The sequence below is a fragment of the Ovis aries genome, chromosome 14 (genome assembly GCF_016772045.2).
Source record: "Ovis aries strain OAR_USU_Benz2616 breed Rambouillet chromosome 14, ARS-UI_Ramb_v3.0, whole genome shotgun sequence".
Taxonomy (NCBI): domain Eukaryota; kingdom Metazoa; phylum Chordata; class Mammalia; order Artiodactyla; family Bovidae; genus Ovis; species Ovis aries.
This window is the reverse complement of record NC_056067.1, coordinates 21,719,369-21,732,767: the sequence shown is the minus strand read 5'-3', so window position 1 is coordinate 21,732,767 and position 13,399 is coordinate 21,719,369. Positions and strand designations below refer to the sequence as shown.

At 40.0% G+C, this 13,399-nt stretch overlaps 1 protein-coding gene across 4 annotated transcripts in view; it reads right to left on the bottom strand.

Annotated features, from left to right (window-relative positions):
- Positions 1-13,399, bottom strand: part of FTO (FTO alpha-ketoglutarate dependent dioxygenase) — a 426,388-nt gene that overhangs the window by 233,006 nt on the left and 179,983 nt on the right. For all 4 annotated transcript variants that reach the window (XM_042230687.2, XM_027977360.3, XM_060397832.1 and 1 more), the window contains 1 exon segment: positions 7,588-7,707. In XM_042230687.2, the coding sequence (XP_042086621.1) occupies positions 7,588-7,707 (120 nt within the window).

Here is a 13,399-nt window from a genome sequence, read left to right as displayed (position 1 = left end):
ATGTTTGTGAGTGCGTGTGTTTATTAACACACGCTAGCAAAATTTAGCTAAAGCCTATGAAATCAGGCTCAAATATTAGAAACCTTGGCTGTTTATTCCATTTTTTTCTCACACAGAGTTAAGAGAGATGGCAAGGCTTTTTCACTTGGAATTTCCCAGCTCCTGTCACTTTGTCTTACCATCTTCAACATTTTTAGTCTTGTTCTCATTGTGTGCAGAGCGGCAGTACTGGAACAATCCTCTTAACAATTCCTGGAATGTAACAGGGACATTCTAGTCCTTGGTACCAATAAAGCTCAACTCTCACACAGCTCATGGAAGGGTTAAAAACAGAAAGTCCTACCCACTGGTTTGCTCTGATGTTTCTGGAGATATTGTCACTGTATGTATCCTCAGTAGAATTCTATTCAACACCTCTGTCTTTAAGTACAAAGCTGTAGGCTGTAGCAGCTTTAAGAAACATAAGTATCCCTTTTTTCTGCTGCACAGTATCTGTGTGTGAAATTCTCTAAAGGGGTTTAAGTATTTACCCTGAACACTATCAGACGGTTTCTAAAATTTTCCTTATCCAGTTGCAAAAACACTTCAAAGAGAATCATAAACAGAGTCCTTTGTGCTTTCCATGCACATTCTGCTTCTAAGGCTTAAGCCTGAATTCTCTTGGAATTGGAAATTTCTTTCCAAATAGACAGAATTCACAACACTTTTTTTTTTCTTAATTCATGATTAAGTCTGCAGCAACAAAGGAAAAAAAATTGGAAAAACCTGAGAGAAACCCAGAAGGCAATTAAAGGAATCCAAACTTGTTTGAAATTCTTTGCTAAATTATCCATATAATTTTCCCCCAGATATTTTACTTTTAATATAACAATACAGAGGTGTGGAAGTGGGGGTGGAAGGGGTGGGGAGGGAGGCATATGGAAAGAACCAACCTTCAGGGAAGACATTTAAGGTAATAAAAAGAATGTGAGCCCAGGATTTTAAGCCACTATAGCCAAAAAAGTGGCTTTTTTCTTTTCTCCAAATTTCTAAAGCTAAGCATAGACTATCCCCAGAGCTCAGAGTCTGTGTGCATAATTTGAATTGTTGGTTGCTTTCGACTGTCTACGTGCCTCCAATCTGTGCTTCTTCTGAGTCATTCAGCACTGGACCAAAAAGGGGAAAAGGAATTTAAATTTTCATTTAAAACCACTAGACATTTCACACCAGATTCTAAATTACTATAATATGCTTTGCTTCTGTATCAGAAATGCTAACTGTGAAAAACAGAAGGCAGGATTAATAACCATTATTAATTTAGCAAATATGTTAAATAAATAATCAATAATATAAATAATAAATTTAGCAATATATTAAATTAATAAAATTAATATTATTAATTCAGCAAATATAATTTAGTATATGCACTGACACTAAAGGCAAGAGATATGTAAATATATATATATACACATATATAAGTTAATGACTTTACCATTCATAAGACAAAAAAGATCAATATTTATATTTATATCATTTTCTTCCTCACACCCTTAAAAATTGTTAATCCTGGAAGCTTGAAATGAACTTATCTAACTTAACTATAATATGATGGCAAAAAGCAGTATACCCAGGATATATTTCAGGATGTGAAAAAGCAGCCTTGTTCCTTTATTCAGTTATAAAGAATTTAATCTAAAGCACTGTGATGATAGCTTCATTAATCTCTCCAAAAACAAACAAACTGCTCCTGGCTCCATCATTCCCCACCTCTGTGTAACCTATACTAAGGAGGGCTTAGCTAGACAGCAGCGAACAGGCTCCGCGCTCCGAGCCTTCTCAGATGATTTACACGGGCCAGAATGACAAGCTAAAACGCATGACTCATCTTGAAATTAAACTATTACAACTGACTTGTAAAGGACAACTTTCACATTCTTAAGTACCTTTCTCTCTTAAAACTTTAACAACAAAAAACGGGTAACAGTCTGAAATAAAACACCTACTCATTTTCCACGTCTCCCTGCTCTCCCTTGCCAAATGTTAACATAAATGGGTAGAATTAAATGTAGCCCATAGCTTACCTAACATAATTATATGTTGTGTTTTACACTGTTTCAAAACGGATACATTAAAATAATCCAGCCTTGGCTCCAACCCACTAAAGTCAATAAAGGTTATTAAGGCCAACTGCCATATAAACGCGCTGCTATCCCAGTGTGAGGAACTGTCAAGACAGGAAATGCAATTCAAAACACTGAAAACGATCAGGATCTACCTTTCTCCTCTAGAAAAAAAAAAAAAAAAAATTAAAAAGCCATAAAGCAAGGAGGAGGAAATTTCTCTCCACTACAAAAATCATCTATATTCTGAAAATGTTTACTCTGGAAACTCTTCTAGAATATTCTATTGGATTATATACCAAATTGACCTCTTTTTTTTTTTCTTAAGGTCAAAAGGCAAGGAATAAATGTCATCAATTTAGAGGACATCACATCTAGCATTTTTTTCTATATCTCAGTGAACTTGATAGTGTTAAAACATTTTTTATAGGTAAAATAAATGTCAGTTTTGCAGAGCGCGATACCAGACCCTATGAGACAAATGGCCTATCCGCTGAATCTCTGGCTGCAGTAAGACTTCCTCACCTCACAGGAGAGTTCAGCTTTTCATATTTTTTTTTTTACCCAGAAAGCAAAGCCTGTGCAGTTTCTTTCAAATGGTAACTCTCTCTTATCCTGAAGAGTCTCCCCATAACGTGCTAATCTCAGATGTGGAGTGCTGGGCTAGTTTAAAAAATAAAATAAAATACAAATATTTGAATAGTGTTAGAGTGTCATCATACCTTCCTGAAGAGCAGAATTGAGAGGAACAACTAGGCTAAGTTCCTGGATTATAAGAAAGGGTTCTGGTGCTTTTGGGCTTAATGGCTCATAAGTTCATGAGGTAATATTCAGAGGAAATGTGATATTTTATCAGAATGTTATTCAAATATAAGGTTTAACATTTACATCACAAAAACATGCCCAGAGAAGAACTGTCCTCAGGGGAAAAAATGGCAAAAATAAACAGTGTGATTTAAAAAAAGGTGCTTGCTGGAACAGGGGATGGGCGATGGAGGCTAGGGGAGTCTTAGATATAACTGACTAAACTTTTTAAAATATGTGACTGGTTATGACATGCGAAGCAATTACCATTAATGGAAGAAATGTGATTTCAAAGCTCATTTTCCGTTCTTCTTTTAGATCCTACCTGAGACTATACCTTCCAACCACAAAGGGAGAAAAAAAAAAAAAAACAATAAACACAAAGACAGAGAGGAGTTACAACACAAGTCTCTTCCCCAGTACGAGGGCTGTCAAAGGTTGCTTTAATCACAAGCAAAAGGTGAAAAGTAATGTACATATTGCCTGAGGTTTTTTTGTTTTATTTTCTCGCCAAAGGAGATCGAAGCTATGTTTCACAACAGACAAAGTGCATTAATTAGAGAAATCTTTCCACAACACATACGCAACAGATGCAGAAAAGCATAATGATAAAGAAGAAGCATTTGTCTAAAAGGACCATCCTGCTGAGTCGTGTATTCCCCGGAAGCCAGGTGAGTGCATTCAGAAAGGCTGTTTGGATTAGCCTAATTCTATAGAATCCAAATGTGCACCAAACACTGCACTTTTTAAGTTAAATTGCTGTTGAATTTGTTAACCCACAACTGATTTCCTGTGTTATGGAATCTTGGAGATTACAGCTAACTTGAAGCAACAGGGATAATTCTGGACAGTTAATGGTACATTTGTCTGCATTTTCTTGAAAGGCTTAGTTAGCATCCGGGGGCCTCAAACTGGTAGCTCAACATTGCCCCCTACTGCTCACAAATGAAAAAATCGGAGGCAGGCTGGTACAAACTAGGAACGTAACCAGCCAGTGCCAGTTCCATCCCCACACAACTATCGGATGGCACGGCACTGCCAGTCACAGAATCATAGACTTTCCCAATGATCATTCTCATCTCTTCCAATAGCAAAAGTACATTATTATGAATCTGTTACAAGTCATTACAAAAAGGCTTGAAGCAATGCTTAAATTTAATTTAGAAGTGTCATTCCTTTTATCTTGGCCCAAACCTTCATTCTGCTGATAACCATCATCCTTAGGCTTGCTGAGACACAGAGCCCATTGATTTCACTCAGAACACTCAGTAACACCACACCAACTGCAAGGAAACTGGCTCTGGCCTATTCCCAAGACTGTTCTTCTTTTTAGTATTTTTGCACAAGAGTTATGAAGAACAGATAGTTTACCTAATGTGCTAGGCACCACCAAATTAAATATATATATATAACCAAATAGTTTAAGTGAATTCGTAATAAACATCACTGGTAAGCTCACAAAACCAAAGATTCCACTCTGAAAAAAAAGAAGCCCTTGAACAAAAGCAATTCAAAAATATATTTTTAAAATATTATGAGTTTCTTTCTTATTTCACCAATTCTAATTGTTTAATTGTTACAGTTTGCCAACTCTAATTCAAAGAACTGTTAAGTTACAGTCCCAAAGTTAAACCTATACCTTAAGATCAAGGTTTAGCAAGTAAAGAAGTTCTAACTCATACATGCGTGCTAAGTTGCTTCAGTCATATCCAACTCTGTGACCCCATGGACTGTAGCCCGCCAGGCTCCTCTGTCCATGGGGATTCTCCAGGCAAGAATACTGGAGTGGGTCACCATGCTCCCCTCCAGGGGATCTTCTCAACCCAGGGATCAAACCCACATCTCCAGCAGCTCCTGACTTGCAGGTGGATTCTTTACCGCTGAGCCACCAGGGAAGTTTCTAACTCATGTAGATAAATAGATAAAACCAGAATCACACAGTGAAAAAGAAATTCTCTCAAAATGAAGCTGCCCTTATATATACATCCCAGAAAAAAACCGGAGCATACTCTGCACAGCCTAATTTTAGGAAGAGAAATAACAGGAAATTTCGGCACGAAATTTTCATCACCTCCAATCCAGTTGCACAATGCTCCATTTTGAACTGACTCATGTCTTTGGAGAAATCAATTTTTGTGATACTGTTAGTACACTAAAAGGATTACAGCATTCCTCCCCTAAACGTACATCCATGAAAAGGTGTGATTTAGAGATTTAAGGAAAAGGCTGGATAGCCGGGACTTCTGGATTATGACTCAGACTTTCAAACTGGGGTGCCATCATGGTTGTGACTTGGTATTTTCATTATTATAAAATAGGGATTAGCAAGAACTACTCATTTTTGCAAACTGGTTCACTGTTTCTAGCACATCTCATAAAGTCTGTGCAGCAGTATTCTCTCAAGAGTTTAGCAGGCTTTTATCACTTTTCCACTACATTCCAAACTTGATGATCTGGAGGTAGAACAGTGAGGTGGTGCAGGGCATGACCCTAGAGCCGGTCTTCCTGAGTTCTAACTCCAGTTCCCTGACTTAGCTGTATGACCTTGAGGAAGTTAGGGAAACCTTTTATGGTTCAGACTCCTTGGGTTTCCCTGGTGGCTCAGATGGTACAGAATCTGCCTGCAATGCAGGAGACCCCAGTTGGATCCCTGGGTCAGGAAGATCCCCTGGAGAAGGGATAGGCTACCCAGGCCAGTATGCTTGCCTGGAGAATCACCATGGACAGAGGAGTCTGTGGGGTTGCAAAGAGTCGGACACAACTAAGTGACTAACACACAATACAACACAAAACTCTCTGTGTAAAATGGGAGAAAAATATCTCCTTTATGAAATTATCATAGAAATTAAATTCTATATGTAATATTTAGAATAGTGTATGGAACTTAGTAAGTATCATGTGTGTGCATGCATGCTCAGTCACTAAGTTGTGCCTGACTCTGCAAGCCCTTGGACTGAAGCCCACCAGGCTCCTACGTCCATGAAATGTTTCAGGCAATAACACTGGAGCGGGTTGCCATTTCCTTCTCCAGGGGCCCTTCCCAACCCAGGGATCAAACCCGTATCTCCTGCCTCAGTGGGTGGATTCTTTACCACTAAGCCACCTGGGAAGCCCCACTGGCATTATTACTACTATTTAAATTTAGACTTAACCCAAATGGCCTCAACATACCTTCCAGTGAGAGTTCCTACGACACATGCCCTGAATTCCATGCTCTGGTCACACTGTACTTCCCCCTTTGTGATCTTGTTTTTACAGTAACTGGGACCTAACGCTTCTCTCAGAATGCCTTATGCAACCAACCCTCCTTCTCCCCACCCAAGGTCCCCAAAAGCCACATCTGTTGTTCACAACTGTCCCAGCTCCAGTGCTCTGAATTTAATACTCTTGCCTCTGCATAGTGATTTTTTTTTCTTTAAATCTCCATTACAGGATTTCATTTGAGTTAATGTAACACCTGGCTATATTCACACTTCTCCCCTTGTTAAACTGAATGCAGTGGTTAAGGGCACAAGAGCCAGGCGGCCTGGGATTCAATCTCCCTCTGCCACTTACTCCATGACCTTGGGCGAGGCACTTCATTTCGCTAGGCCTTGGTTTTCACATCTATAAATTAACAGTTTCTGCACCTCACCAGACTGTCATAAGAACTTTAACGGTTTAACTTTAAAAGTTAATATAGGGAAAACTCTTAGAAGAGTGCCTGGTGCCTATAAAAATGCAGATGAAGTTTAGGAATTATTGCTGCATGCTTCTCATGGTCGCTTCCCAACATATGTCTAACATGGTGCCTTGCACATAGGAAAAGTGAGAAGTGAAAGTTGCTCAGTTTCATGTCCAACTCTTTTCAACCCTATGGACTATACAGTGCATGGAATTCTCCAAGCCAGAATACTGGAGTGGGTAGCCTTTCCCTTCTCCAAGGGGATCTTCCCAACCCAGGGATCGAACCCAGGTCTCCTGCATGGCAGGCGGATTCTTTACCAACTGAGCCACCAGGGAAGCCCAAGAATACTGGAGTGGTTAGCCTATCCCTTCTCCAGCAGATCTCCCCAACCCAGGAAGTGAACAGGGGTCACCTGTATTGCAGGCCGATTCTTTACCAACTGAGCTATCAGCGAAGCCCTGCACACAGGAAGTGCTCAGTAAAGGTTCACTGCACTGAACTCAGCTTGTGCTGATCAAATCTTGGCTGTTCCCATTACCTTACAAAGAGTAAGTACAGTGGATTGATAACATAGTGTTAGTTTCAGGTGCCGACCAAAGCCTCATACACCAAAGCATATATATGTATATATACACACACACACATATATAAACCCGTTCTTTTTCAGATTCTTTCCCATTATAGGTTATTACAAAATACTGAGTAGAGTCCCCTGTGCTATACAATAGATCCTTTCTGATTATCTATTTTATACATAGCAGTGTGTCTATGTTAATCCTAAACTCCCAATTTATCCCTCCTGGCCTCCCTTTTCCCTCTGGTAACCATAAACTGGTTTTCCATGTCTGTGAGTCAACTTCTGTTTTGAAGACAATTTCATTTGCCTCATTATTTTAGATTCCACGTGTAAGCTACATCATATGATGTTTGTCTTTCTCTTGCATTTACCCAGGCAAAGGAGGCGGCCGAAGACCGACAGAGCACAACATCCCAAGAAATCCGCTCCCAGACACTTACCAGCCACTCCATCTTTCTCCACATCTCTTCCAGCTGACTCATGGGCTGACACCACCAGTCAGTGCACTTTTTGTATCGACTGCCTTGAAACCAGAACTGTCTCAGCCATTCAAACTCGACCTGGGGATCATAAAGACAAGACCGTGGTTATAACGTCCCCATGATGGACAATCAAGGACAATGAACTTCGTCATTCAATTCTCCTCCAGTAACTTCACAGCCATAGGGTGAGAAAAAGAGAAAAGCTCAGCCTAACCAGTTCCCAACATAACTCAAAGTCTCTGGAGCCTTTTCACAAAGTCAAGGAGGAAGGAGACGTAGAGCTTAGTGAGACAACCCAGGTCAGGCTGCGGAGGGCGTTTTCAGGCACGTTCATCACTCAGACAAAAGGAAGCTATCGGTCAGTCACAACAAATCCTGAGACCCTAAAGTGCATGACAGCCTGTGCTGTGTAGGGTGGGGAAGGCATAATTAAACAAAACATGTTTTCATTAAACATCTTTATTAAAGAATCAAACCAGTCAATCCTACAGGAAATCAACACTGAATATTCATTGGAAGGACTGAAGCTGAAGCTCCAATACTGTGGCCACCTGATGCGAAGAGCTGAGTCACTGGAAAGACTCTCATGCTGAGAAAGATTGAAGGCAAAAGGAGAAGAGGGTGGCAGAAGATGACATCGTTAGATGGCTCAATGGACACAAATCTGAGCAAACTCTGGGAGATGGTGAAGGACAGGGAAGCCTGGTGTGCTGTAGTCCATGGGGTTGCAAAGAGTGAGATACAACTTAGCGACTGAAAAACAACAAAAAGAGCAAAACACAGACACATATTAGGAGGTACCAATTTCAAGTATTTTTAGATCTAAAATAAATAAAGATTTTACCCATGGGCCAGGAGGAGCTGGCAGTAAGGTGCTCATGTAACTGAACAATATAAAGTTAATTATGGAGGCACACATCACACCTACAGAGCCATTCAAATTATCACTTTCAATTCAGTCAGGGCAAATGACAACAGGTACAAAGCACAGTAAAGCCACTAATCATTTCTCTTCCTTCCTAAGAACCTACAGTAAACTTCAAGTTTTTCTCTCCGCAGCACCCTTTTACTCTAGCCAAATCCCATGATTCATCTGGTAACCCACTGCCTTTCCCGGGCTCAGTCCATGTGGTCTGGGTAGTTAAGTGTTCCACTTCTAATACCAGGAGTGAACATGCAACCCTATCTGAGCCAATCAGCCCACCACACTTCTCCAGCCACAGAAATGGGCTTGGGGGAAATAAGCATATGATCAATCAGAATAAGACTGTCCGAAGATTCAGGAAAAGGATTCTGCAACCATTCTGCAGAGTGGGAAGAATGGAGGCAACACAGTAGGAAGCAGCTACAAGATGAACAGATTAAAAAACCAGGTCCTAGTCAGATCAACTGACTCTTGATCAAGCTATTCCTGAAGCCCCTGTGGCTTAACCCATTTCAGGTTGAGTTTTCTTTTTCTTGAACTGAAATAATCCCAACATATGTAGGTGAGAGACTAACTGAAGCTTTAAAAGAATAAGAAGTTGTTTCCTATGTATTTTCTATCACTTATCTTCAACTTGAAAAGCAAATTTTACCGTCAAAGTACAACTTCATTCATCCCAAAGCTCTTTTTACTTCTGCTGTCTAAAGAAATGTAGAGCTTTCACAGCTTAATATTGGTTAAGGTTGGCTTTACTAAGGTAATCATGTTCCATATACAGGCACAGAGTTATTATAGTCTTCACCTGTTACCACAAAGAATTTTTTGTTTGTTTATCCATGCTGAACTTTCATGCAAACAAAAGCAACTTGTGAAGATTTAACAATGGTGAAAATCACTCAAATAACTAACCTGAGAACGCCAAGTCATATGAAAGGGTTTTAGTTTACATTAGCTAAATGTTTGTTTGATATGTAGAACTGATTTCAGTTAAAGCTGTTTAAACAGGGAAAAAAGGGAATGTAGACAATATTCAGACAATAGCTGCTAAACCTTATCTGCGGTATTAAAAGACAGTGGTTAACAGAGGTAAACTTAACTGCTTTGAAAAGAAAATGAATACAAGTGTAGTTCAACTTCTCTGAAAATACAGGTTTAACAACATTATTTATTACAAGGGGGAAAAAAAAGAGTTCTTTTTAGATTTCACATGAAATTTCTTCACATTACAGGAACAGCCTGTCAACAAAGCATCAAGCCTCTATGTTAGGGAGAGTTGAAAGGGTTCTGCTTTTAATTTTTTTTTAATTTTTGGGCTGGTTATTTCCATTATGAGACCAAAACATACAAGCCTTAGCAACCATGATATCCCAGGAAACAAAATAATTATCGTTTGTAATTAGTTCATTCAGCCCGTAAAGGTACAATAGAGTCTGGATTTCAGTAAATGAAAACTCAAAAGAGTGGAGAATACTTGGAAACTCTCTATAGGACATGGAAGCAAAGAAAGATCTTTGCCCATTTTAATAAATAATGATGTTCACTTCCTCTTTAGATGCCCCAACTATCTTTTGAAGCAGACACTGTCATGGTTAAGAATAAAGTCTCTGGAGTCAGTTCTAGGCTCTACTCCTGAATAGCTCTGTCATCTGTAAAATAAAGATAATTACATAGCACCACATAGTTTTATGGTGAGGATTAAGTGGGTTAATAATGAATTGCCAAACATGCCGGACACTTGGGAGATACGAAGGATACAGCCCAAAGGAGACCACAAGGCCCAGAATTCCTTGTCCTCAAGAATCTCACAATCTTATGAAATTTTTGAGCAAGAAAAGTTTTAACAACCATGTCAATTCATGCTCACCCCCTGTTCCACTGAGGCCGGTCCAGAAAAGTTCAACCCCTGAAACTTATACCCAACAGAGTTTTTTTTCAGGGATGGAAGTCCTGCCCATGAGATACAATCTTTGTGGGCATGAAACCCACTGGCAGGCATTTTAATCAACTCCGTAACCTGGCTTTTTCACTTTGACATTGTGGGCAAAAACTATTACAGGATATTCATCAAATGCTGCCCTTGCCAGTTCTAACATTGCCAAGATAAGCAGTTGGCACTTTTCTTAAAATTAATTAAGAAAGCAAAAAATATTTCCAGCTGCCTGATTCAGTTTGAGTTACCAAAATAAAAGCAGTCGTCCACCCTTCTACCCCAAAGTCTGCTGATGAGGAAGGAAAGAGGCAGGGCAGATGCTGCACAAAACCAAAGGGTCGGGACTCAGAATAGAGCACAAATCCTATTACTTCAAGGCTGAAAAGAATCAGTCTCACCATACTGGCTGACTGACAGTGGTCTAGCCATGACTTAGAGGAGGCTCTTCAACCCTTCTCCAGAGGGTAGTCCCTCCTGCCAGGCTCTCAGCTTCTGTTGAGGTGCTGTCATGTTCATGATGCTCCTAAACCACACTCCCAGGTTTCAGACATGCACTTAATGAAATTCACTATTATCTGATCTTTGGCGTAATGGCAATACAATGATATATAATACCCACTGGTGTCGGAAGGCACACTGACAAGTCTAGAGAACGTGCAGGATCTTGAAGGGTCTTCTGAATCGTCAGAGAAAAATGAACACATGCTTCCAACAGTGTTAGTTATGTAGCTGTGACCCAGAGAATCATCTCTTGGAAACTCGAATTCACCTGCACCTGACTGCTCTGTGGGATAGTCAAAAGAGAGATCAATCAAGAAAAGCTTTTCTCCTAGAAATGTCTAGAAAAATCTGAAGGTGAAGCACAAACAGAATCCATCTGCTGACCTGAACCATAGTCACTGGGAACTTAGGCAATGGGGAGCAAAGCTTATAAGATTGCCAAATCACATTTCTGAGTCACTACATCACTGTACAGTTGGAAATCATTTGCATCACTCTTACAGGTAAGCAAACGTCACCTGCTTCTGCCAAGTTAGTTTCAATCCTTGGTTTGATCCCAGGTCAGCTTATGCGTGAGGGGTGGGAACATGCCCACAGGGGTAAATGTCTCACTGTAATAAATAAAATAAGTGTTTTCAAGCAGAAAGATATTAGAACGATATTAATATCTAATATTAGATATTAGAACAGGGAGAGATGCTAAGGTCCAATCTACAAAGAGTTACTCCATGAAAGCCCTTTACCAGGAGTTCTAAGGAACATGCAGGTCTGATCAGGACAAAACGAGAACCAAATGATGACATCAAATAGTAACGGGTTGGCGAAAAAGTTCATTTGGCCAACATATTATGTTCATAACATCTTAGTTCATAACATCTTATGGAAAAACCTGAATGAAGTTTTTGGCCATGAAAAAACTTGAACAAACTTTCTGGCTAACCCAATACATTCTCCTAGAGGAAATTTACTAAGCGACAAGAATGAATTCCACATTTTATAATTTTTAAGAAGGAAAAGACGATTATATAAACACAGAGGAGAATTCTCTTAAACTTGACCAAAAATCTGTGTAAGCATCTTAAATTGGAATAACAATATATCCTTCAGGTACTGAGTTCCGATCTCCAAAGTCCCCAAAAACCAACCACAGTTAAACTCACACAGCCCAAAAGTCTGCAGACATAAAACCAAGGGCTTCATCATATAATTAGTCCAGCAAAGGCCTTTGAGAGAGAGGAAAGCACACAGTAAGAAGCGTGGAAAGGATTATGGACACTCCTGCTCTCATTCACACAATAGAACACAGAAGAGTGTGCGCATGCCAACTCGCAGGGCAGAAGAAGAGGATCTGATGATGTGCCCTGACATATGGAATTCATTCTGAAAGCAAGGACACGACCTTGAAGAATCAAAGACTGGGGGACTGGAGAAGACTGGTAAACATGCTACTTAGATTTAAGACCTCCCCATTCAAGCCGAGGCTAGCCTCAAGGGGCTAACATTGCTGATACATCCTCTGTCCCCATCCCCACCGCACTAACATATACAGTGTCAAAAGCAGCCAGCCACTTTCTGAAGCACATGGATTCAGATTACAGTATTTTCCCTCTGGTTAGATAAACAGTGTGATTTTACAGACAACCCCCACCCATCACTGGTAACAAAACATCGCAGTCAGTCACAGAAGACCAGAAAAGATGGAAAAGAGCCCACATATGTGTTAAAGAACACATCCATCCTGGTGCATCGCTAGCCTGGCTCCTAAAACTGCAAGGTGTTTACAGAAGGCGATATGGAGTAAGACACAACTTTGCATCCAAGTCTAACTGAGTGAGGTCTCCGGGCCCACAGATGCTTCTCTTTCCTCAAGTTCTAGTTCTCAGAAGTGTCTCCAGCAGGAATTGGTGGCAGAAAACACAGGCTACTTAGCAGACAAAAGGGAGTGAGGAAAGTCACTCCTGGGTTTAGCTGAGCATTAGAAGTGATTATTATTTCCCTAAAAGGCACAATTTCTCTGCCTTTGGTTGTAGAGATTATGGCATATTTCACAAACTACGGAGCAGCTCATAAAATAATTCAGTATCTTTTAAAAGATATTACATGACGTTGAAATAGAGACACAGATGTAGAGAACAAATGTATGGACACAAAGCAGGGAAAGTAGGGGGAATAAATCGGGAAACAGAGTGATATTTACATACTACTATGTATAAAACAGATAACTAATAAGAACCTACTGTACAGCATCAGGGGGAAAAGGAAGTGGCATGAAACATACAGGACATAGATTAAGTTAAACTCATTCCAATATACAGGAGGTACAGACAAATACTGTTTGACTCCACGTACATGAGAAGAGGGAAATCCATGGAGCCAGAAAGTACATTGGTAGATGCCAGGGGTCAGGGCTGTGG